Source organism: Callionymus lyra, chromosome 4 (genome assembly GCF_982586985.1).
Source record: "Callionymus lyra chromosome 4, fCalLyr1.hap1.1, whole genome shotgun sequence".
Taxonomy (NCBI): Eukaryota; Metazoa; Chordata; class Actinopteri; order Syngnathiformes; family Callionymidae; genus Callionymus; species Callionymus lyra.
In genome coordinates this window covers 32,932,676-32,959,705 of record NC_141821.1, presented here as the reverse complement: position 1 = coordinate 32,959,705, position 27,030 = coordinate 32,932,676, and the positions used below count along the sequence as shown (strand labels likewise).

At 40.1% G+C, this 27,030-nt stretch overlaps 1 protein-coding gene across 1 annotated transcript; it reads right to left on the bottom strand.

The window, feature by feature from the left end:
- Positions 1 to 178: 178 nt before the first annotated feature.
- zbtb47b (zinc finger and BTB domain containing 47b) lies at positions 179 to 26,316 on the bottom strand. The gene is made up of 6 exons (XM_087789897.1): positions 26,199 to 26,316; positions 8,307 to 9,653; positions 7,737 to 7,884; positions 7,328 to 7,443; positions 6,061 to 6,205; positions 179 to 5,993 (listed from the first exon to the last, which is right to left on the bottom strand). The coding sequence occupies exons 1-6, from the start codon at positions 26,199 to 26,201 to the stop codon at positions 5,611 to 5,613; spliced, it is 2,142 nt and encodes a 713-aa protein (XP_087646023.1). The 5' UTR covers positions 26,202 to 26,316; the 3' UTR covers positions 179 to 5,610.
- Positions 26,317 to 27,030: the final 714 nt, after the last annotated feature.

The window sequence follows — 27,030 nt, the reverse complement described above, 5'->3', positions numbered from 1 at the left end:
GCACTTTCCCCCAATATGTTAACATTATCTCCATTTTATTACATGAGAGTAAAGACTAGTTATAATCATCACTACGATACATCTGGCAAGAGTTACAAGAACACTGGTATAAAGTAAGGTTTGTTTCTAGGGCAAATGTGTTACAAGAGTGATTTTTAAAAAGTGTGCGTTTGTGTAGCAAAAACAAATGCAAAGGTTTGAACTAAAATAACAAAACACAAGCGGCGTTATTTTTCTATATTGTTTAATATTGAAATGATGTCATCATGAGTCTTGACTCAGTTGTGTGGCAGACGGTTAACAACAGTCGACAGCACAGGAAAGACAGAAATACAATGTGATTAGCACCTCTAGAAACTAGCGTTTTTGTTGGCTTCAGTATTTTTCATGGACTTGTACACATGGTCAGTACTAACAGGGTTGAATAGACAGGTTTCGTGGTATTTAGATTTCTATCAATTTGTGTGACCCAAAGAAGAAATCTTTACACCTCGTATGCACATCACGTCTCTATCATACTTTGCAAAGTAGTAACTAAGGTTGAGATTATATATCTATGTTTTTATGTTGACTCGTCATATGTAAAGTTAGCATCATAGCTAGCTGTGTTCTGGTTGACCACAACTTAAAATAAAATACTTAATAATTTTTTTGTGATCAATAAATGATGTGTTCCAATTATTATTATCATTATATTGTTATTTTTAGACCTAATTTAGAAGAACAAGCAAGGACAAGCAAGTACTTGAGTTTATTAGAAGTCTGTGTGACGCAGGTCATGTGACTGGAAATAAGCTTTCCCTTGCTTTTGGCAATAAATCAAGCACAAATTGTTTTGTGAAGGTCAGACTAGATGTGAGTTTCATCTTTTTTTTCAGAGCCTTTCAATGTGTTGCCATTTTAACAACCAACAAACACATCAACAAAGTGTCCAACACAACTGCAGCTCTGGTTCATTAACAACCAAACCATCCATCGTTCTTTATCATATGCTGCGTAAAAACTCTTTGGCTCACAGACTGGAAACAAGAAGACAAACCTGTCATTTTCCTTCACTGATGTTCCTTTGACAGAAACAAAACATTTGTGCGCCGCAGAACACAGAGTCGCCGTCGTGGCTCTCGATCACTCATGAATTTTGATTTAAGGACAAGGACAGTTTCACCTTCACCCAAATTGACTCAAGCTTTTGGCTGCGAGCCTCCGAATGTGAGACACAGAGAGACAGAGTGTCTTTCACTTAAACCCAGGTGAACAAATAAATAGCTTCTTGTCAAGGTTTCACAAGACTAATCCAAAAGGATAATTTAGGAAACATTCGATGATTGACATACAAATCAAGCTCCACAAGGGATTCATTGTCCAAACCTTGCCGTTCTCTCGCTAGAGACTTTAGCGAAAAGAGAAGAAAAAGAGGAGAAGTCATTTGGTCAATATCATTTCTTATTAATTGATAATGTGCAACATTTTTTATTTGAATGTCTTCAGGTGACACCCTATGGTAAACCTTTAGTTTTGATAGCTACTACGCAATAAACACATGCTGTACTCAGAAACTACAGTGTTCTGCTGGAGAGTTCAATCGGACTAGGTCCCAGAATTTAAAATATATCTTGTATAAATACAGTATTTTAGTCATTTAAGGATCATCTCAGACCATTTCAACTTAATAATTGACCTTTGTCATTTTTGACCAGAAGACAGCCGAGCCACAACATTTGTGACTCACACTATTTATACATTAGTGTAGTTTTTATAGGACTTTATAAATATCTTGGACGGCCAGACTCGGCCCCCGGGGCCTCATCTCGACAGATGTGTTGTACAGCTGAGCTCAGCTGCGAGAATCATACATTTTTAAAAGTGAACATGAGAAAAGAACAGAAAGGAGGAAGTTATATTCATGCTTTATAAAATAATATATCAACTAAATATGGAGATATTGCAGAGTCATCTGACTGAGTTAAACCTTTAAGTAACAGCAAGATAATATCATTTAGTGATGCTAAATTAGCTCAAGTGCTTTAAGAAAACAAGATCTTTTAATGTTCGCTTTCATCACAGTATCGGCTTCATTACAGGAGCAGAGAAGCCTTGACCTACACAGCGTGTTAGAAAATAAACACATGGTGCGTTTCGTTACTGAATCAGCAGCTAAATCTAGCTATTTTAAGGATTAAACTTTGATTTTAATGATCTATAGTTAGTATATTCACTAGATTATCATCACTAGATTATCGTTTATAGACTAACTTAAATTCCTCCAGATAAGCAATAAAAACTGTGATTGAATCAACATTTTTTTATTTCTGGTGGTAAAAAAGTGCAACTTTCATTAGCTATGAAGTTTAACCTAAAAATAACATTGTTATTTGAATTATTAAAAACATTCTACTGACATATAAGGCAAACAACCAAACAAAGGATGCTTAGAATCATAAGTGCCACTTTGGCTGACACCTCTGAACTGTAATATTGCTCTTACATTTGGATTATTTATTTAGTCATCAGTGTCTTCGGAAATGTTTAAAATTTCTAGGCGCGAAAGTGCAAATTGCGGGAGAAGGTGCAGTGCGCTAAACTGCCACAAGAGGGCTACAATCACATTGGACAGCTAGTGCTCATTTTCAATGAAGCATCAGAAGAAGTAACGTTGGCACCTAAATCCACTGATTTGTTTTAGGATCTAGTTTACTTTGTTGCTAACGTCAAAGAAACAGATCTCAATAATTGACATTAAATAAAGTGCTTTACTTCATAGAGAAATAAAATAGTATTAAAGCTAAAGTGGAGACATGAAGGAGTTTGATGGACAAGAATATTAGACTGTTTGATATACGCTTTGATCAATAAGGTAATAAACTGACACAGTCACGTAGCTTTTTACTAGTTATTGTTAATGTTTAGTCATGAAAAAACAAACATTTGATGCCTGTATACTTAAAAACACATCTGTTTTAGAAACACAGACATTTTGTTACAAGGAGTGGTATGTTGATAAAAAATGTTTTGTTTATTTCCATTACATCTGTACCCTGTAAGGAATACTGCATGTCAATCATATTAGTGTAATACCTCAGCTAATGTTAATATAGAATTGAATATGTAAAAGAAAACAACCTGACAGACGATTATTTCGGATATTTGTTAAATTTGATTTAACATTTAATTTATCATTTAAATAAATGAAAAATATCCCATTTGAAACCATTGTTTACAGCGATTAAATGCACTAAATTTAAGATTAGATTATTATTTAATATTTATTGTTTTTTCTTCTATCATAGATTAGTGACAATTTTTTGTCAAAAGTGCCATTGAAGATTTTTACATAATAATCTTCATTTATCATTTTTCAAAGTGACTGGAGCAAGAACAATATTTCATTCTAAGAAACAGAATGAAATGTGCACACAAAACTCTACAGCTACAGTCATTATACAGGGTCAAATATTTCAACACTTCAGTTCTTAATATAGTAGATTTCTTACGTGTAACAAAGCTCAACAGCTCAACTTTCATCTCTGGCTTCCACACCAACAGCAATTCCATGTTGTTAGAATTGAAAAAATTCAGTCAAGTAAAGTGGTGAAGAGTACAAGAGGAGCAGAGCCCAGATCTGGAAGGAAAACACGATGATTTAAATCGCTAGTGATGGCGTCTTTAAGAAGTGTTTTGCTGGCGGAGGAACAAAACAACAGAGCAACCTGTGAAACACTTTTCATCTCTGCCATGAATCTTTCTCCAGAAGAGAAAATCATGTAAAAATAATCACCACTGAGGTGAAGGGGATTATAATAATGAATAATATTGACTTAAAGACAAACTAAGCAGACGAGCAATGACCTTATTAAAATCTTAAGTAAGAATTTAGAGACTGATCATCTGAGGAATAACATCAAACATAAAGACCACAATCCTCTCAGATGACTCAAGGAAATCACCTCAAAGACAAATTAAGGATCTTCTTATCTTAGATGGAAAAACACAATCTAACCTTGGAAGAAGGATATTGAGTGCAAAACCTACAAGGACGTTTTTGCTTCATCATATGTGAAGCATATAGATATGATTAATTTGGTCTGGGGTTAAATAATCCCTCTTTGACAGAAGTGTCAACTAAAAAGATGATGAAGGAAAAACAGATACTCCAAATATGGTAGAAGGATTGAAGAAACAACCAGACTATAAAGATCAGGGCTGTTGAACTCAATCCCACAAGGGACCAAAATACTTTAGCTGTCTGAATTAAACAAAACATATATTACCAAGCTGTCTGTAACAGGAGTTTTGAGTATAAATTTGAGCAATATTTTGTTATTTTTTGCAGCTTAATGTTTCTTAAATATCTCCGTGTTTGTCCTCCTTTATCAAACACTCATTAAGCACATTCTCTTCCTTTGCCAGATTTGGCCCCTGGGCCATTAGACATGTGATATTCATAATCTGAATTAACTATATTTAAATAAAGGTCAATCACAAGAGTAGATTCAGTAAAGGCCAACTATCTTCTTATAAAAATAACTTTAAACTCATTTGACAATGAAATGTAAAGACATTCAATTGACAAACATCTCAACAGTGAAAAAAAGGGAAAGGTTTCAAATAAAATAAACATGATTTAAATTAGATCGCTGTTTAAACTACATAAAACAAGAGAATCTACAGGAAAAAAATACTCAGACTCCACCAGCCTTGACATTTATCTTCCACTTCAATTGAGGGGAAACATTTAAAAGACACTTCATCGTCGTTTAAGTCGCTTTAGAGTTTGACGGTCAACTTAGAATTATTAAATAGATTCATCCTAAATTAAACCACTTCTGTTTTAAGAACTAAAGACGGGATTTAGTTTTGCGAGCCTGTTCGCAAGTACATGGACGATCAGCACGACAGCTTTCAGTGTCACGGTGTTTTAAACACATTCAAAGTGTGTGGAAACTTCCTCAAGATTCATGAAGGGATCAGGAATTCTTGGTAGACAGAACTTGAGTGTAGTCACTCCACAGTAGCATTTTAAAGATGAAAGATGAAGAAGCTCAATGTTATGTTCAGAACCAACCGTGCGGGATTGAGCCTTATGAGTAGAAGATGATTTTTGAAATAGCCCAAGTAACCTTCTTCGATCACCTACGTACACATGGATAAAAAGCCTTGAACAACCAACACTCAAATACACAGGATAACATGAATAAAAAAGAGACATTTAAGAGTACATTTTAAATATCACGGGGGTTAACTGTAAGGTGCAGGAGCCATTATAAATGCTGTATAACATTAGAACTATAAGAGGATTTGGTTATTGGCAACGCTGTACACAACAATATGTTCATAGACAAAAAGAAACAGCATTTGGTTATTGCTGGCTACATCTTAGCGAGGAACTATTACTCCCTCTTTTTAGAGTGTTTCTGGTCCAAAACACTTTGACGCTACAATCAGTGTACATTGTGCAGGGAACTCCGAATATAACCAGGAACTGAGTTAGGAGGAGAAGCGAGGGAACGTCATGTCCGTCTGAGGTTACTATTGTATTGAAGTACAAAATATCTTCTCGTGGGTTGTGTAGTTTTAAGTGTACTACATGATCCTGGGAAATAAGAAAAGTGCTCAACATTTGTTAGTCTTCATCCTACCAGCTGAGAAGAGAAGGGGCGGCGGCGGGAAGTGTGGGCTCGGCGACAGCGCCCCCATCGGGTGCAGCAGAGGAGGACACTGCTGTGTGTCGTGGAGCGAGTGGGACACCCCTGAAGTGGCCGGCTGCTGGATCTGACTGGAGGAGTCAAGAGGGGGCGACGCTAGCGAGGGGTCCAGGGAGTCGGCGCGAACACATTTCTCCCTGTGAGCCTTCAGCATGTTGGAGAAGCGGAAGCGTTGACCGCAGACCTCGCAAGGGTACGGCTTCTCGCCGGTGTGTGTGCGCCGGTGTCGCTTCATGTTGGGCCTGCTGGTGAAGCTTTTCCCGCAGATCTCGCATATGTACGGCTTCTCACCTGGAGGACAGAGCAGGTGACTTCTACAGTACACTCCATGCTGTCAATCAAACGTCACGTGACTTGCCAGTGTGAGTCTTCATGTGCTCGTCGAAGTACTGCTTCATGTTGAAGTCCTTCCCGCACCACTGGCACATGAACTGCTTGTGTCCGATGTGGATGCTCATGTGGGAGCGCAGCTGGTATTTGTACTGGAAACGCTCGTTGCAGTTCTGAAATCAAGCATGAAGGAATGTAGCCTTTCACCAACTATAACAATTATTAGTCCAAGTTTTCAGTCCATGGCTTCTAAATCATTCCCCATACCTTTTCATTAGCTAATAACACCTCTATCCCTCACTTTATATAAACATCTACCCTTTTACTCCTCCTGATTTATTATTTCATTTCTTTTGGACTGGTCTTTTTTCACGTTCCTCCTCGTCTACATTTTCAATGCGTCTGTCACTCAACAATACTATGATTTTCTTGGCAGTGTCATCACTAAAAACAACTTTGTAACATTATAATAAGCACTATTGTGACATGTCTAAGCAAATTAAGACGGTACGTTTAAACTTTGTTACGTATTGTCAAACAGTTTATATTTGAGCTGGTTTGATATTACTAAACAGCCGAGTCATCTTTTCCCTCTCTGTATTACAGCACGGTGAGTGAGAATCGCGGTTGATAAAATTGAAACCTAACTAAAACAAAATCATTATCTAACTCTATAAACACTCTTTGCACACTATAATCCGCTGGGTTCGTCTCACCTTTTCTCTGTGGACTCACTGCACTATCTTAGTATGTTTTACCATCTATATCCATGTGCATTCAGAAGTTATTACACAGACTTCTGACAACTAACACTTTCTGATTCATACATGCGATGAACCATTGAGGAGGGACTGTGATTCTGCACTTATCACATCCTGTCGGCTGCGACTGAATGGAGGACCATGGGTTGACTAGAGAAGAAATACCTGAGGAGCTGGTAAGTCTCAGATGACATGATGTGCACTCTACAGTCTGCAGGCAGTGATCTGACTGAAATATTGATCCCTGGAAGTAGATTTAACGCTTGTCCATCAATGTTAACAAGGTTCATTACCACATCAAGGGTTATGACACCAGTTTGAAAACCAATTTTCTCGAGGCTACCGACTTGTCTCGTTGATAATCATGTGAAGCCTCTTGATGTGCTAGGGGACTTTCTTAGACGGGGTTTTCCAAATTCTTTACGGAACAAATGTTGTTAAAGCATTAAAAGCCGGCTCATGTTGGGCAGATAAATCTCAGGAAAATGATGAAGGTTTTGTGATGCAGAAGTTGAAAAAAAAACGAGCTCCAACCTCACACTTGAAGGGTTTTTCTCCAGAATGCTGCAGAGAGTGGACCTTCAGGGACATGCTGCGCTTGAAAGACTTTCCACACGTCTCACAGGTGAACGGCATGTCCTTTGTGTGAGCTGAAGATATATAGAGAATGAACAATTCATTGAATTATACAAACAATTAACAACTAAAGCAACTGACCTATCATAGATGTTGTTATTACAAAGTACTGCATCCCATGTATTATTCTAACTCTGAAATTGAGTTTAGACTCTGTCAAAGATTCAAGTTGGGGTCACATGACCCAATGTCAAAATGCCTCAAGACCATCAGTAGGATCTTTGCAGAATTAATTAACATTTCCATGCACAGACCATCTGACTTGAGACACCAAAGTCTTGGATCGTGAACCAGAGTTACCACTTACCAACCATGTGCTTCCGAACATGAGCCATGGTGTAGAACTTCTTCTCACAGATCTCACATGAGAACTTCTTCTCGGCGTAGCCGTGGACGATCTTGTTGTGCTCGTGCAACGACCAAAGCTTCTTGAAAGACTTGCCACATGTAATGCACTGTGGAAAGATGTCAAGTTAAGATTGAGGGAGATCTGTCACGGTCAGCACAGACAAAGGATTTGATTCGTTTTTTACAAGATGGTAGCAATTTATCAGATGACAGGAAACAAAAATAAATTTGGATTTTTGTGGTTCAAAGCTAGATGATTTGTTTTAGGAATACTCAACCATATTTATATGAGCATGATGATAATAATAATTCACACAACGTGATCCCAACTCACAAAAATGTGGACTGAGCCGATTCACAGTACGATTGTAGTTTCTATACCAGCAGTTTGTTTAGGGACAATGCATTAACTTCTTATTGTGGTGAACTGAGCAGGGATGATGACGGAGAGGTCCATAGGTTTTATTGATCGACTTAATTTCAGAGCATTAGCTTCTCAATCAAACCCAGCCATTATTGAATCTCTTACCTGGATGCTCTTCTCGCAGTCGGTCTGCTGGTGTAGCACCAGTTCACTTTCCAGCAGGAAGCGCTTCCCGCAGTTGCCACAGATCTGCATGCGGTTGTGGGTGACGTTCATGTGCTTCTCGAGGTACCAGCGGTTGTTGAAGACACGTGGACATTTCTTACAGGAGAAATGCTGCTTCTCCTCCAGCCTGACCTTCTGGGCCAGCCCCTCTACGTCCAGGGCTCTCTTCCCACTCAAGTGCTGGTTGGCGAGGGTTGCTTCAGTGAGGGTCTGCCGTTGCGACGCGGCTGCCATGGCTGTGGTTCTTGTGGCCCTGCGTGGTCGATCCAAAACAGTAGCCTGGTCCAAACCGGGAATGTTAAGGTTGTTCTCCTCCTCTTCCTCATCATCGTCATCATCATCTGTGTCTTCGCTGCTCTGGGCTAGTTCTCTCTTGATTTCATCGTCATCTACGTTGTCAGTGTTCTCCATCTCTTCCTCTGCGCTGCCCTCGGATTCTCCATCATCGTCATGGCAACGGGCAAACATGATATCTTCCTCTGGCGTCCTTTCCGATTTGCCTTTTGACCCCGTCGATACATTCAGTGTCTGGTTGTTGAGATTGACCTCCACAATGATCTGATCCCTGTTGAAGGAGGTGTGACCCGCACTGGACTTCGCCCCCTGCACACTAGCTTCGACTTTGCATAAAGAATCGACTACAGTAGAACCACGGAACCCTTCTTCCTTCAAGTAGTACTGTTTCGGCAGAGACGGCTTCCCCATCTCTTCCACACAAACGGTAAATTGGCAGTTTTCATTCTGAGAGTACAACCTTCCCAATTCAGACTCCTGCTTGATCTCCGTCAAATGGTCTGAGGGTGTCATGGCGGGGTCATTGCTACTGAGCCCGTCTTGATTGGCCAGATCTGTGCAGTTGCTTCTCAAAGAGTGGCTGCCGATGAGGTCACGGCAGGAGGCAGCGATTTCATTCATCTGAAGAAGAGTGGCCGCACTGAGAACATCTCTTATGGTGCGACTGGTCACCAGAAGTTTGGAAGTGTAGATGAAGTTGAGGATTTGCTGCAGACCCTGTGTCGTCAGCGAGTCCAGCGACAGGTCCACTCGTCTCAGCTGTTTGCTCTGGGCGAAGAGCGAGTGGAAGAAGGGACTGTAGGCTGCCAGAACGCCCTTATGTGCGGGAAAAGTGCTTCGCTGGCGCACCAGGACGATGTCGACGTCACAAAGATCTGGCTGGAATAGGCGCTGGTTGTTCAGTCGGCCCATTAAACAGGTGAAGTGCAGAGCGACATCCTCCACCAGAGAGAACTCAGCAGAGGGGAAGTCTGTGGTCTTCTCCACTATGAGCTGGGAGAAAGGAAAAAGCAAGTGTTAAAGTAAAGAACGATAATATGAACAGCAACAACTTATAATAGTCCAGTGTACATCCATTTTACTTTTATACAACTCTCTCTTACTTTTCTTAAATAACTGGGAAAATCGAATCTTACACTTCCTGTAGAACCGAATCACATACTGCACATTTCTATAGTGAAGCTCTCATTGACTGATTCTAATCCATTCCTAGATCTTTGCCAAACAAACAAACCAATTTGTTCTCAGTGGTGCTCCTCAGAAATGTACAGTAAAATTATACAGTGAAAATAAATACGATTAAAAAAATCGGGTCAGAATTGTTGCCTTGAAAAATCAACACCCTCAAAGTTGCTGCAGGGCTCTCGGATCAGAAAAGGTGTAACAGTCAGCACTCTCTGAGCGAGACCTTCGACTTCCCAAGGTGGGCTTATTTTAGCACAGGAAGGGCAAGGTTTCGATCCAGACAGGATGTGAGTGAGGACAGAGCTGCGCACACTAAACAGTAGAAGAGATGACGTACATTAAGAGAACACCTTCATGCAAAGCGGAGTGACATCCACAGAAGCATTGTCTGGTCTTGCCGTGTCTGACCGCTGTGTAAATTTGCATTCACAGCCCTATCCCTCCCATTAGAAGGCTCTCTGAGCACACCCAATCATTACAGTCTCCTTGAGGGTCTCCAAATCAAGCGCAAGATTAAACCAGGCTAGAGAATAATGAGGTATATGATGCAGAAAACTTTAAACAAAGATCCTAGTACCAAACTAAAAAATAAAAGCATTGCTTTAAATTATATATATTCTCAAGACCCTTCTTAATATGATCTAGACATGTCAAAGGCTTAACTTTGGTGATGAAAAGAAACAAGAGAAGCATCAGGCCTACATTTAACTGGACAACGGTGAAAACAGGACCGTTGATAGAGGATAGATATGACATGGGGGGATGAAAAATACTGGTCTAGGTAGATGAGGCTGATTTGCTGATCATGCCAATGGGAAATGTAAAAAAAAGCGACAAAGAAGAAGGAGGGAAAGAAGAAGTCTAATTAAACCTCCAATATGGATTCTTATGGTTGATCAAGTTGATCTTTAATGATGCCAATCATGGTTTATTTAATATATATTTGACACTACGGAATACTACAAAGACAACAATCACTGGCGGCCAAGTGGTTAAGACTATATTGCCCACACTGCTAGGCTCAAAGACGCTCACTCGACCCAGTTTTAATAATAATACATTTTATTTAAAGGCGCCTTTCTTGACACTCAAGTCACCATACATAGGTTACATTTTTTTAAAATTTTTTTATTTTTAGAATCCCTTATTAGTCCCGCAAGGGGAAATTCGGTAGTGCTTTTGACAGCCATTCACACATACTGATGGGAGTAGGCTGCACACCTGTGCCAAGTCTACCATCAGGATCATACATATATAAAACATACATTTTACCATGATCCAAAACGAGTATTGAACAATGAAAGTTGTTTTTATTGTTTGGTTTGTTTTCATTTATGTCATGTGATATGAGCTCCCTGGCTGACATATGCGCCACCACAGTGCTTTTCTAGTTTTAAACTAAAGAAATCAATTTAAGGAGAGTCAAAAGAATAACTGGCAAATCTGATGTCGTACTGTTGAGGAAAAAGAACACATTGCCACCTATGTTGATAGAAATAAAACACAACAAAACCACCCTTGAAATATAGGCTGTTTAAAGAATTCAAATATTGAGATTTATTCATCAACGTGAGCAGCTAAATTGGACTGTAAGAGGCAGACGAGTAGAGATGAAGCCATTGCTCGCATTACAAGGCTGCAGACGTTGCCCAAGGGCAAACCGCTGCTGCTTTAATCAGATGAAATGCAAGTTGCAGACAGGAAATTTGGCTGCTATAAGTGATAAAAATCATCTTATACTGTGGTGCAAATAGAACATTGCAATGGGAGATGAAATGGAAATCAGCACTGTACTTTTAATTGAATTATATCTCAGGATTGGGTCACTGCTTTTTGCGGATGACATGGTCCTGTTGGCCTCATCGGAACGTGACCTTCAGCTCTCGCTGGAAAGGTTTGCGACCGAGTGTGAAGCGGCAGGGATGAGGATCAGCACCTCCAAATCCGAGTCCATGGTTCTCAGTCGGAACAAGGTGGGAAGCTTTTTCGGGTTGGGGACGAGATCCAGCACCAAGTAAAAGAGTTGAATTACATGTTTACAAGTGAGGGAAGAATGAAGCGTGAGATTGACAAGTGGATTGTAGCAACATCTGCAGTTATGCGGACGCTACACCGATCTGTGGTGGTGAAGAGAGAGCTAAGCAAAAAGTCAAAGCCCTACGTATACCAGTCCATCTAGGACCCTACTCTCACCTATGGTTCCCGCGACCTAAACCTGGATAAGTGGTAGAAAAGTGCAATATGACCCATGGAATGATATTTTCAAAGGCTATATTAGCCTAACCTTAAGGGTTTTCTTAATCGGGATAAGCAAAGAACAGCTTAATTGGCTTGTTCTTGGGAACTAAGTAGAGAAGACAATGTTGGGTCATGAACTTTGGCCATTAAAAGAGAAAAGATATGGTTCCATATGGATTAATAACCTCCTTGAACACTTGTGAAGACATTTATCGTTTCATAATTAAGAAATGACGGATGTATATTCAAAGTAAGTGGGAAGGTAGTTGGAACACGCCTGCTTGAAATGTCAGGAAGAATTAGTTCAACGTCATTAGAGCCATCGCCACCTTTAACCAGCCTCTCAGCCAGATACCTCCTGATACATTATTCATATCTTGGTTGAGGCGATGCAACCTGACAGCGGGGGATTACTGAGGTAACCAACAAGTGCTGTCATCTGAAATCAAAACCCTGTAAAACAAATCACTTTATCGTTTGCCAACTATGGCAGCATAAAGCGATCATGTTCTACAGAGAGGAAAGGCTTTGGGGGCCTGTAGATTTTACTTTTTTTTATATCTCAACAGCTTGTTTGTAAAAATATTCATCAAGGGTGAGAAACTGTAGTCCTCATATAAAAAGATTATAAAGACCAGCTGCGTTCAAATGTAACATAACCTCATAAAAGTCGTTCACAAGTTTACTTATTTTGTTGTCCATATTAAACCTCCATGTCTCTACAAGAACCGCAGCTATAAATAAATGTTTTCAATCAATACTGTAACATAACTTAACATAATTAAGCCTTTTTAGGTTGATACAGTGAGAGTTCACATTGTCATCCACGCATACATGTATTAGGTTTAATTTAGGTTTCCGTCTTTTGGTCGAGTTAAATTATAACTGAAAAGTAGTCATTTCTCATGTAAATAAGAAGTAATAGCTATTAAGTAAACAATGAAGTGCATGAGCTAACTTATTAAAAGGATATTTTTTATGGAATGACTAAGATGGCTCTGACAACTTAAAGAGAAGAATTCTTTTTTTTTTAGCAACGAAAATTTTAGTTTCTATGTAGATTATTTCCAGTATGCAGATTTGTAATTGTAATTTGCAATTTCAAATAGCTTTGCATTTACATTTTAAGTGCATCTTAACTGCAAGTTACATTTCTTTAGTCTTTGTTTACAAATTCAACTGATGAAAACATGTATTGCATTTAAGTCTTTGGAAAAAGCTCTGTCATCTATGTGATCTTTGAAACATTTTTTTTTTGCTGACTTTTTTTCCTATTGTTAACATTAGACTACATGACGCATTCCACTGTTAAACGGCTACATGCTGACAGTAATTTACTGCTGATGTTACACTGTTGTCGATGCATTAATTCACCCTTGTGTTGCCTCTGGGTCAAGGTGAATGACCTCCCTGGCTTTCGGAAATATATATTCAGTGATGGAGGTCGTTCACCTTGAACTGGAGGCAACACAAGGGTTAAACAATGCATGTTTATGAAAAAATATGTATATAGAGACAAAATCTATTTGAAATTAATTAACAAAGTACACATAACCTTCTATACATTCAGCATCAATAAAGTCAGTCGAAAAGACATCTACAATCCCAGAAGTCTCCACCTCTAACGGACCTGTTGTATAAACAAAGCAGGCGGGATTACATCTGGCTGGAGGAAGAGTGAAGACCATTATTACGTCATAAGGTACTTAAAGTAAGCTCCTAGATTTCAGACGGGTAACTTTATAAAGTAATGACTTGGAAACATGGGGGACTTACTGTATATCTTGGAGACAAAGTCTTCAACATGTCAAGTTTAGTTTTCACATTAGTTGCCCTTTGGTTTGAGGGACAAAATTTGGGCGAGCTGTGGATGCTTTGTAAACTAGTGACCTGGTCCTCATAACACCTCAGCCAAGAGGAACTCTGCCACACTGGAACCTCTGGAAACTACAGTGAAACTCTTCGTCAGCAAACCCGTTGTCCTGCCACAGGGAGCAGGATTTGACTGACATGCAGAGCAAGGAAAGTGGGCGTCATGTCAGCCTTCGTCTCAGTCACTTGCACGGGCATAGCAGGAGAGCAGTGCCCACCACCGCTTACCCCTCATAGCTACACATTATATGAGTCATCAGTTTATAGATGCCAGGGCAGCACGACCGAGCAGAATACAGATTCACTAGGCTTACCCAGCACAAAGGCTCTCAAGGGAGTATGAGCATCCATGTGGAGCACAAGGGAACCAGAAAAAGTCAGATGACAAGACAGTTCTGTCTCTTACTGCCTTAATCGCTTCAGCTTCTTTATATGCAAGTGGGAGTCAGTCGTTTATTAATTATCTCTATGTATCTGATAAATAATCTCTATACCAATGTTCTTTACCCTAAAAGTTGTCCCTGAATACTTTAACCATCTAATTCAACCTTTTATTGAGAATCAAGTACATGACCCAACATTGTTGCCTAATCTCAACCCAGTTACTACTTTTAAAAGAGAATAGAAATAGAAATGTATTTTATCTCACTTCACTCCTATTCAACGACTGAAGTTTTAAGAGCAAACATTGGAATAGATTTGAAATTCCACTCATCAGCTGCACTCCAATATGTGTGAAATTAAGATGCTTTGAACGTTTTTCATTTTGACATACTTTGTGGAAACATCTGAAAAAAACACATCATGAAAAAATATGTATTTTCAGCAGTTCAAAAGTAATGGAAATATGCTACTGTTAGCAGTGCCATGAAACATACTTTGAAATTTTGTGGAAAAATGTCCTCTGCACTCATGCAACACATTACTGTTTGCTATTGATCGATGTTAGTTAAGGAATCTATCTATCTATCTATCTATCTATCTATCTATCTATCTATCTATCAGAGAAGAAATCTCAAGCCTTTTGACTGTAAGGCAAAGGATAACACAGAGTGAGAGTAAAGTTCATCATTCCTGTGAAATCTAAAATCCCATCAAATCTCTTTTCTGTATGTGAATGATTCTAAAAATGGTGGTGTGTTCACATAACGGAGCGCCCCGAGGCACCACCTGGCACCTCAGCATCAGGGTGCTTTTACTGGGCTGCAAATAGTCTGTCTGGTGAGCAAACACTCTCGCAGTGAGATGGGACAAGGGCACGTCGTTCTTGGCTGCTTCCAATCAGACGGCCATTAAAAAGTCATCAAGGCAACAACTGACTGCTCTGCTAGACGGGCGCGCTAACAGACACAAGCAGATTACAATACTTTAATTTACAGATTGCGCTGATACATATTATAATATGGAATATAATATGGACAATCTGAGCATGGCAACATGAACAGCATTGTATCATATATTTCATCAGCCTGATGCACTTCCTGACCTTGAGGTTGACGAAGCATACAGAGCAGTCGGTAAGTGCCTCTGCAGCCAAACTTGCATTGAAATTCACAAATTGAAGGTGGCTATGAATGGGGGATGAGATAAACACTGTGCACGTGCTCGTACTACTGATGCATGCACTTTTCTGATATGACCAAACATGGCTAAAACACTGTGCAATCATTGGATAATAGTGAAAAGTACAACCAAAAAGACACTGCATTGTTGATGAATAAATGTTTTTGTTAAAGACTTGTTTCATTGCAGCATTTAGTTAGTGAAGAGTTTATAGTGAGGTGTTTATTTGTTCATTGCTTTGATGGGTGTTTTCAACATGAATATTGACATGGTATGATATAGGTTGAAATAAAATAATCTACTAGGTAAAGGTCTACTATAAAAGTATGGTTAATTACTCTCAACCTGGAAAATCTCAGCCAAATCTAATCTTTAACTAAATGAGGCGATTTAAGAGAAATTGAACCTGCAATTCAAAGTGATTTTCCAAAAATTTGAGATAATGTGTGCTTTAAGTGAAAATAGAAACCTCATTCTCAGCAGGTGCAGGTTTAAAATGTATTTAATCCATGTACGAAGTTCATAGACTGTATCAATCGAATGTAAAGTAAAGTTTGGCAATTTTCTAGGGTAAAAATTCCTGAACTACTTTGTCTTTTTTATTAAATAATGGGTAAGTGTTGTCGTTTGTCACAATTAGCAGCTTTGGTTTCCGCTTCCGTGTGGCCTGTGATCGGCTGCTCCTCAAGTGGATTCACAAACTATTTATGCTGATTTTTTTTCTAATTTCTCTAAGGATATGCCTCAAGCCTTACGGATCTATAATCGTGACTCTCTGTTTAGCATCAGAAAGTCAATGGAGGACTTTTACACACTGGACAGTTATGATCGAGCGTTTCCTCCTCCGTTTCACATCGACAAGGAAACTCCGGAACATCGGCTACCGGGCAAGTTCCACAAGAAATCGAGGAAGAAAAGCTCTTGTTCTGGTGTACAAGTCAAGAGAATACATGCCGCGGCTGAAACTCGCCTGGACTCTGATGTCATCGGGCATGCTGTATGTCTGCACTACATTCCTTCCTGTGATGTGTGTGTGACAGCACATCAGCGTTTCCATTTGCCTAGACTTCAATGAGTGGTTGTCAGATGTTTTCATTTCCTCTTTTTAATTTGATGTTTACACCAGAGGTACCCGTAACTAGCTGTAACCCACGTGACTGCTAGAGTAGCCTTCAAAAGATGTCACAGCCTCAGTGACGTCATAAGCGCTGCAAAACCCGGGTTTTCTGTGAATCGCTCCCCTTTGTGTGGAACCCCTGCTATCACTGAGCCCGTCTCCACGTTGTGGTCCTCCTTTAACGTTGTAACTCTGGCTGATATTTCGGCACTGGTGAGCAAAATGAAACCCTCCTCTTGCTCTTCAGACATTGTTCCATGTAGGCTCTTTATTAAAGTGTTTGATGTAATTCTCCCCTGGGTTACCAACATGGGAAACCTCTGCATTTCCACAGGGGTTTTTCCCAATGCATTTAAGCATGCCATTGTGGAGCCTTTACTCAAAAAGCCTGGCTTAGACCCGACTGACCTCAGTAACCTCAGGCCTATTTCTAAGCTCCCTTTCTTGTCCAAGATCTTGGCGAAGGTGGTGTCCGAGCAGCTATCGTCGTTCCTGGATCAGAGCGACATCCATTAGAAGTTTCAGTCTGGCTTCTGCAAACATCACGCTACGGAGACAGCCTTACTGAAAGTGTTCAGTGACATCACTATGTCGGCTGACTCTGGTAAATTCACTGTTCTGGTTCTCTTGGATCTGTCCTCAGCCTTTGACACAGTTGATCACCAGATCCTGCTGAGAAGACTGAGGGATGAAGTGGGACTGTCTGGGTCTGTGTTACAGTGGTTCTCGTCAAATGACGTCTGAATCAGCGGATCTTTTGTGTGGAGTCCCTCAAGGTTCTGTTCTGGGTCCTTTATTGTTTTTGCTGTACTTGATTCCCCGGGGTAAAATCATTCAGAGATTTCCGGATGTTTCTCACCACATTTTTGCTGATGACATCCAGCTCTACTGCTCTTTTGATCCAACTGAGCCCAGAGGCTGAACAGCTTAGTCAATTGTTTGCTAGAAATCAAACAATGGCTGATTGAAAACACTTTGCAGCTAAATGTGGACAAAACTGAAACTCTGGTTATTGCAGCTGATGATAAAGTTCCGGGGGTTGAGTCAGTTCTTGGGTGACTTAGGCCATGTCAAGACATGTCTCTAGTTCCATGTCTCTAGTTCAACACTGCAGAAAACTGACCAGAAACTGTTTCCATCAACTGAGAAAAATCTCTAAATTTAGGAAAATGATGCCACAACAAGATCTGGAGCTTGTAATCTATGCGTTTGTGTCTTCTTGCTTAGACTATTGTAACAGTTTATGTTCGTGTCTAAACAAGAAGGATCTGTCTCGCCTGCAGTTAATACAAAACTCTGCAGCAAGAATTCTGACCCACTCTAGTAGAATAACTCACAATACTCCGATCCTTAAATCTCTCCACTGGCTGCCATTTTCTTTCAGGATCAATTTTAAAATTCTGATTCTTCCTTTAGAGCTATTCATGGTCAGGCTCCTCCTTACCTCAGTGATTACAACCAGCTCGGGCTCTTAGATGGGATCAGAATCTACTGATGGTTCCTGAAGACGCTTCCGGACCAACGCTTTGGAACGATCTTCCTCTCTCTCTGTGTTTGATGGATCTACTGACTCCTTCAAGAAACATCTTTAGACATTCTTATTTGTGCAGGCTTTTCCCTGATATTCTGGGACTCCTGTGTTTGCCTTATGTGTCTTGGCCTTTAATAGTACATAGTTTTAATTGTGTATTGTTTTTTGATTGTTAAAGCGCTTTGTGAGCCTGGTCTAGAAAGGCGCTTTAAAAATAACCATTACTTACTTACTTACTTTGTAACAGCTGTGGTCTCAATAAATCTGGAAAATCATATTGTTTGTAGTTTGTAATTTTCTAATTTTATGAACCAAATCTTCTTTATTTAGGCATAAACTGATCAGATCAGAAGCTAGGCCCATTTTCTAAAAGGAGATATTAACCTAAACCCTGACGTCTACAACCTCTGTGAAAGAACAACAACATGTCATTGGGAGTGACCACATTAAGGTGAGTATGTTATGGTTCTCCTGCTTTTGTTGCACCAAAATGACAGGTTTGAAATGCATTACTAACTGGTCCAGCTCCCCTGGACAGGTTCAGTAAATTCTTAATCTTGCTGTGCATCAACCCAAAACACAGCTGTACAATTTTCCTCTGCTTATAAATATTCAGGTTTTTGGAAGAGTGTTTGGGAGTAAAGACAAAAAAAGAATCTGAGAATTTTGCTGAATGTTAATTGAGGTTAAGACCTATTCCATTCAAAACTCTTTTTTCTAAAAAAAAAAAATCTATAGCAGATGTATGGAAACTTCCATATTTTAGACACAGCTTTAGTACAATATAAAGATTAATGAACAATAATAAATTAAAAAAAAGATGTTGTAAGCTTTATCATCAGCCACTTTCTGAAAGTGTCAAAATGAGCAGCTGGTGACTCAGTCTCCATTTTCCAGCGTTGTGGGTAATCATTTTATTCCCTGCAGCCTAATTAAGACATTTAACTTGTTTAACCACATCGTTGACTGCTGCCAACAATTCATGGGACACTATTTTGAGCATTAGTGCTTTTAAAAAGAATCCAGCTTCAATGTCCCCTTCACGCTTTTCTCCGAGCAATTGAACAGTGAGGAGCAGCTCAGACTCATTCTCCAGCGGCCCTCACTGTTACATTTTAATACTTTCTATCTATATGTTAATTTAACCACAGATGACAAGCCAATAAACTGGAGATGGGTGTTAACCGGGCCATGAAATTGGGACGCACAAACAAAAACAAGGATAAAGAGCACAGGAGGTGAGGTACAGTAGTTACAGTGGTGTTAAATAACTTTTTATTTCAATTCATAAAACTTTTCCAAATAGTGGCTACAGCCTCACTAACAGCAAGGACATGGAAGAAACAGTAATTCTTAGATTTCTATCAATTCAACAACAAGTTGCAACAACAACAATGGGTTGGTACTGGCCATAAAGTATACAGTACTAGTGTTCCACAGCTCATTAAAAATGTCTGGCAAGCTAAACAACACTAAATGGGACCCAAAGAACTACCCATGTTTTCAAATCTCTTCCTCTGTCAAAGTGTTTTTTTTTTAAATAAGGGCACATGGTGGCATAGTGGTTCATCTAAGAAACATACAGATAAGATGCTAACCAAAAAACTCTAAATTCTGCTTGTGTGAGTGTGTGTATGAATGCAAGGTTCTGCCAGTGATATTCCCTAACTAGGATTTTGATCCCCTACGGTGTGAATGGGACCGTCCCTGTGAGGTGGCATAGTTCTTTTGCTTTCCCTTTTATGAATTGTGTTTAAATCGTACCTCACGTAATGCATGTGTCACGTTTTGTAAAGTTGTCAATTTGTAATTCTATGTAGTCAGTATATACACGGAAGTAAGATTAACTTATGAACGCTACTCAAACGCGAGAGTTCCAGTCAGCCGCTCATCTCTTTCACACCCCTTCTGTTAAAGCAACATATAAGTACTTTTCATCTTGTCTCAGTGGTTTTCAGCGTCCATTCTTATAAGATCACTGAACTTAGGAGGTGGGATTTATTATTGATTGCCTGTATATTGTATAATATTGCAGTTCACAAGATTTCTACATAAACTTCATAGAGATAAATGTGATATCGCGAAGCGCCGGCAGCTCCTCTCTGATGTTGCTCAGTTTTGCGGGAAACCGATGCAAGTCCCTCGAAACTGAGCGTTATGTTAGCACCGAAGCAAGGAAACATCACATCATTTTCCTTATCCAAACCCCGGACCTCCATTACAGTACACCCGCCTGTGCCGTGCACAGGTCCCCCTATGCTGTGAAAACCCTTACCTACCCTAAGTTGGTGGGAAAGACCATGCCCCCACCTTTAACGGAATGAGTGGTAGAAAACGAGTGACCATTTAAAATTTGATGCTCTTCTTGATTTTGAACCACTGCCTTAAAAGACCTTATAAAGTCATGTTACAATGTAAGAGTAAAAACAAAAGGAACATTTTAGCCAGAGGCTATCAAGCAGTGAGCACTTGAGTGTGGTGGAGGCCACTGATAAGGGGTGGGGTGTCCATGCAACAGCTCTTCCAGGAAGTTTATGTTGGGCCAATGTGCCGAGGGACAGAAAGTGCCAGGTCAGCACGGCTGACCGTGAGAGGTGGTCACTCCTCGTTCATGCACCGACACACAACACAGCTCTGCTCCACTGGAGTCTCGACACAAACCTCTCTCACTAGCATGAAACCCATCTGTTTGGCACGACCTCGTCTACCTGAAAGCACTGCGAGTTAGTGTGTCGAAACACACTTGGAACACAAATGCACGGAGCTCATCAAAATGCCAGAGATGTCCCTCAAAATCCTGCAGCTAAGAGATGAGTGTCTGGCAGCGAGCAGGTGCATCAACACCAGACAGCCATTACCCTGCGATACCTTCATTAAGTCTGTCATAAGCCAACACAAAGAACACAGCTAACACTCACTCCCGAGAGCTTTTTAATCGCAGGAATCTCTCTGATGTGGTGTGTGTGTGTGTGTGTGTGTCCGCCTGTGTGTGGGCATGCAGTGGGTACGTTTGATGAGAAGGTCAGGGAGGACAGAGAATGAAGGAATAAAAACAGCGTCGGCTTTCTCCAGCTGCAGCCAATCGATGGCCAGTTGTGAATATGAGCTCTTGGGTGGTTTGGATTGTTTGAAAATGTCAAGAGAAGGTGGCGAGAGCCAGGTATCGATCACAAGATTTTCTTTTACATGTCATTTAATTAGTCTCTTGGCTCTGAAAAGGTGCTACATATAAAAATGGTTTACTTGATATTTATCTTGAGAACTTTTTTAACGTTATGTTATATATATTTTAAAGACTCCATCAAACAGTCATGAAACCTTTACGTGTACGTCGTCCTCAGACTCTTAAAAAAAATGACATCAAGAACATCTATGACCGAATCAATAAAGATGACAGGAGGGTTTTAAATGGCCTTTTATGAGAGAACTTATATCTCTAAAGTGACTCTTGTAGGCTTAACAAATGACTGTGGAGACGTCCTTGAAGCACTCAAGACCAAATTGCTCTTGGCAAGTTACTGTCTGTACCTGTGAATTTTCTCACATAGGATAATATGTGATGCATTATGTCTCAATATTATTAATAAAATGTTGATGCAGTCTTCATTTGAAATGGATGCAACATGAATAAAGGAGAATACCAGCACATAAATGAGAAGACATGATCACTGGAAGACACATTATAAACTTGCTTTTTGAATCTTCTTGTGCATTATCTGCTTTATGTTCTGATCACTTTATCCGGGTTGGCAAAATTGCAGAGTTTTCCCCACACACAATAAAAGCACTGTTCTGAAGAGACTTTAGCATCACAATGTCACAGGACATTGGAAAGGAGGATTGGAAAGACACCAGGGATTTGTCGCATTGAAGAATATTTTGTACTTTCAACACCAACAGGAGTCCAACATTACATGTAATGACCGTTTTGTAATGACCACGACCATTTTTGTTTCACCCTTTAATGATGCACAAGAGCCTCGGGAATGACCTATTAGTTAAAGTCTTACATTTTGTTATATTTCTTTACTCACCTGTCTCTCATTGCTTACCCCTCATAACCCCTTTCATTCTTCAGTTGACCTACTTTTATTGACTTGTTTTTACGCTGCAGCCTTCTGGTTTTATTTTTGTTTTATCTGTATTATGTGTTTTACGGGGCCTCATAGCTCAGATGGTAGAGTGGTTGCCTGCAGTCCAAAAGGTTGCAGGTTCAATCCCAGCTCCAGACAAGCTTGTGCCGTTGTGTCCCTGAGCAAGACACTTTACCCTGATGGCAGACTTGGCGCAGGTGTGCAGCCTACTCCCATCAGTATGTGTGGATGGCTGTTAAAGCGCTTTGTGACCCTGATCTAGAAAGGCGCTATATAAATAGAGATTATTATTATTGTTTTTGTGTCATTTTATTGTTTTCTTTGTTAAGTGACCTTGAGTGCCAAGAAAGGCAAATTCAATTATATTTATTATTATTATTATTACTGGAATTTCTTCAGTAAATCAGACAATAATCGTGATTTCTCTTTTTAAAGCAAATTCTTTATTTCATATGACTGGTGTTTAGGAACGCTTAGACAAAACCTTCCCTTTACTTAAGGAGTTAAGAGTCAAGACATTTATCAAATCATCCTACAGGTGTGTTTACTCTAGAAACCATTTCCCAATTCCTCTCAAGTTGCATCTAATGCATAAGTAGGTCAATCTGCTGGAGGGTGGGTCTAAGGTTAGTCAAAGTCAAAATGGCGGATCGGAGGGGCAGGATTGTAATTGTTTATCTAATATTTATTTAATCCAATCTCAAAAGTGTTGCATCCCCTATTCCCATATTGTTGTGTACAGTGTGTTGCATGTAGCGCCTCTACACTGACCTTTCAAGTAAATCTTTACACACTTACTAACAGATTAATGTTGGCCAATTGCTTGGACAATATTACAGCACCTTTTTTCATTAACCGTCCCGTCGCCCTTCATTTCCTGAGTACACCCAAAGATTCTCTGTATCGGGTCAAAAGGGACCACACAGAGTTCAGGAGCGCCCCGCCACTGCATATGTATTTCTGGGAGGTCGTTCACCTTGACCCAGAGACAACACAAGGAATACCTCAAACACAATTGTTTTTTTTCGGGTCACTGGACCACCTTGACCCAGAGATAACACCAAGGTTAACTTCTCTTGCTAAGCATTAGCCAATACAGCATCCTCACCTCAGCAAGAAGAGGGGAGAAATACTTTTTGAAATAGCAGCAACATTTTTTGACATAATTGTCATGAATTGTGTTTTTTTGTTTTCCTTAACAGCTACAGTTTGTGTATTCTCCGACTGTGGAAGCAGCTAGCCTGGACACATGTTTGACATCCTCTTTAGAAGCCAGAAACATCTTTGAAGAAGCTGCCACTGAAAGTCTAATTGAATCCTTATATCAAGCTGTAAAAAGAGAAGCTGACGTCCCTGATAATGGACCGATTTGATAAAGGTCTTGCCGAGGTTAAATAAGAACGCCCGGCTGCTTAGGAACCAGTTTATATCCCGTATGTGAACCATTAAAAAAGAACTTGCCATTTGAACCGACAAGAACAAAGGAGATGTTACATAAGCCCAGTGGGATCGACCTTACTGTCTGTGCAGAGTTGTCCACTCGTCTTAATTTCAGGGGCATAAATTAGTGGGACCTCTGCGGTTTTTGGTTTCCAAGGAGAGCAGGATGCCAGAGATGTCTTCTGGAGTTTGTTCCCGCACCCTGGAACGACTGCACTTGTCACAAGGACACGGTTCCCGGAGTGAGGCACAGCAAAGCCTCAAAGTCAAGGGTGGGCAGGAATGCCCTGAATAGAGGGTTACGTAAAACTCGCAGCACCCTGCGAGGACGGAGACGACACAGGACCTGACAATGCTGACAGCAGTCTGACAGGATCGCAGCGTCACCGGTTATCTGCCTTCATGCTCCTCACAAACAACCCAAGAATTAATTGCAGAAGCACGTTAGCTTGACCAAACGTCCTTAACGGAGTTCATCCAAAAATACACTTTCAGTGTTTCAAGTATTTTTGCTGATCAAAAGTATATATACATTTTATTTTAATCCACCAGTTCCTATCAAGGAGGCGGAAGCTACTAAAACCTTTCCAAGTTACTAACATTGAGTGACATCCTGGACAAGAATCCAAGTCCAAACATACAGTATATATATAGTACACAACCACTTACACACATGTATACCTACTGGCAATATAGTGTCATCAATTAGTCTAGGATTGAGGGAGGAAATAGGAGTACATGGAGGAACTTTACGCACAAAGAAAGAATCTGGAATTACTTGTGTCATTATTTATTATTTTCATAGCAAACAATGAAAGTTTAAGGTAGAAGTCTTAATCAACCTAGAGGTATATGAATTTTTTCGTTGATTAAAAATAGTAATAATACAATAACCTTTACTCTTAACAGTGTGTCTAAAAGACTACGCGGTACCAATGAAAATGAATGAAGTACATTAAGAACATGCTCGGCTATAAGATTATTTCTAAAGTTTTTAGCAAAGAAACTGAAGCTGGTACCATCAAGACACCCAGTGACAAGTTGACTAATACACAAAAGACTCTCAGCTGAGCACAATTCTCTGCATATAAAGAGCCATTTCAAATATTTCTGGCATCGACACACGCGTCACATGGTGACTTTGTTTTTGAGGTAATGCTCAAGGATGGGTAAAAAAACCAGTAGATACTGTCACGATGGCATGACTAAATAGATTGAAGGCTATTTTGATTAATCTGCGTGGTCCGGTTTGACCCGATGCAAAGAAACTGAAATGTATGCGTAAAATGATGACGGGATAAAGCATCAAGAAGAATAGACAGAAAGTTTTAACACTAAAGGTTTCCTGTATCAATGCAACCATTCAAAGCATGGTGAGGATTTAATTATCTGGAGATATCACCGAGGTATTCCATGTAGACGGTCAAACGTATTTACAAATTCATTCTTATAGTAGTTCTAGGAGGAAGACAGTTAACCAACATGATAATGATCATCATGAAATTAATATAAACAACAAGTGATAAAGCAACGCATTTTTACTATACTAGTATTCCATAGCACTGAATTGACTTTAAAAGCACATTTTATTTGTGTAACATTCATTTATAGTCTATATTTTAATGAAATATATACATTTTCAATTTACGATGAAAATGCAAGTATTTTCAGAGTTTGTTAATTTATGTGTTGCAATTAAACTTCCGGCCGCCAGATGGCGGCAGTCATTACGTCCTCCAACATCTAAAAGGAACAATAAAACCCTGCAAGATCCTGTCGATGACTGAGGACTAGAGGCTGCATGTTCAGATTCAGATATTGTGGTTTAAACACAAATTAAGTTTTGACTTATACAAATATATCCTTGTCCGTAACGTATTGCATATGAATCGTAACACCAGATCTTTGCCAATACACACCCCTATTAAATAACTAATATACTTAAGGGTCAACAGAAGTTAAGTTAATCCAGATGTCAATAAAAGCATGTGTTGACCTGCACCCCGGACTCACCTGCACATCACCAGCTCACATGCAAGGATGGATGTATAAATTAGTTTAAAAAAAAGGAGACCAAAATCCAGCAGAAGCTAGCACTACAGATAACCCCTCTGACCTGACCCAGATATTAACCCAAGCCTCCAGATGTGGACGCTGTGGGATTATTACTCCAGCCCTGCATCCTGCTCCTCTAGCGAGGCAGCCCAGGATGACCCCGCAGGACCAGCCGTCTGCGGCTCCTCACCTGGAGACGCACGTCCACGGTGAAGGTTTTTCATGTTCAATTCTCAAACGTGACATGACAGACGGTCCGTCATTGTTGTCGCAGAAGAATTTAACTCCTTCCCTGCGACACAGCGGCGGACACAACTTGTGTAAAAAGTTCCCTCACAAGGCTGGGAATCTGAGGAACTGTGGTAAGTTTCGCGGGCCTGCTAAGTGTCTGCGGAGATAAATGGAGAGAAGATGGATAATAAACAGGGACGTCTGCAGCCTACCATTTTGTCCCGGCGTCCCGCGGCTCCCGGGAGTCACACAACAACTCCTTCCTCGTCGTCGCTGTTGTCCTCGCCATGAAAGTGACCGTGGAACCGTCAGGTTTGTTGAGGGTCTGGAGGAGAGGCTCCCCTCCTGCGCGGCTGCAGCGCTGAGCCAGACACTCATGCAGAGGCTGCTTCAGCGGCGGGGCCTGGGATTGGAGCTCCGGGGTCACATGGGCTTTTTTGTCAGACGCTTTTAAAGGGACACGCTGCCCTTTTTTGTTTTTTTTCAACTCCCACTTTCCGAAGCAACGCATATTTCCCGTGCGTGTGATACCTGCTTGTTTTGGTGAGCGACGCGCGCGCTCGGCGGGTGACGTAGAGTCGCGCTTCTGCGGAAGTGCAGCGAGTCACAGGAAGGTGTGGAGGTCACCGGGTTCAAGCGTTTACCTCCGATCAAAGTTTGATTTTTTTCAAGTTGGAATAATGTAACAATGGTTTAGATTTCCGTTTCACATTAATATTATTATTATTATATTTATATTGTAACAGTGATTCAAAAGGATGAGAGCTCACTGAACAGTGCACATAACCAGAGGTACATTCAGATTTGTTCAACCCTTGTTAGACGTTTTTATTTGTTCAGGCTTTTCCTTGATTTTCTGGAACTCCTGTTGTGTTATCAGTTTTATCTTGACCTTTAAACTATATACTTTATTGAATATTGTTTTGATTGTTTAATCGCTTTGTGACCCTGGTCTGGATAAGTGCTTTACAAATAAAAATGACTTACTTACTCACTTGTTGTCTCTGGGTCAAGGTGACCCGAAGGCCAGAAAACAATTGTGTT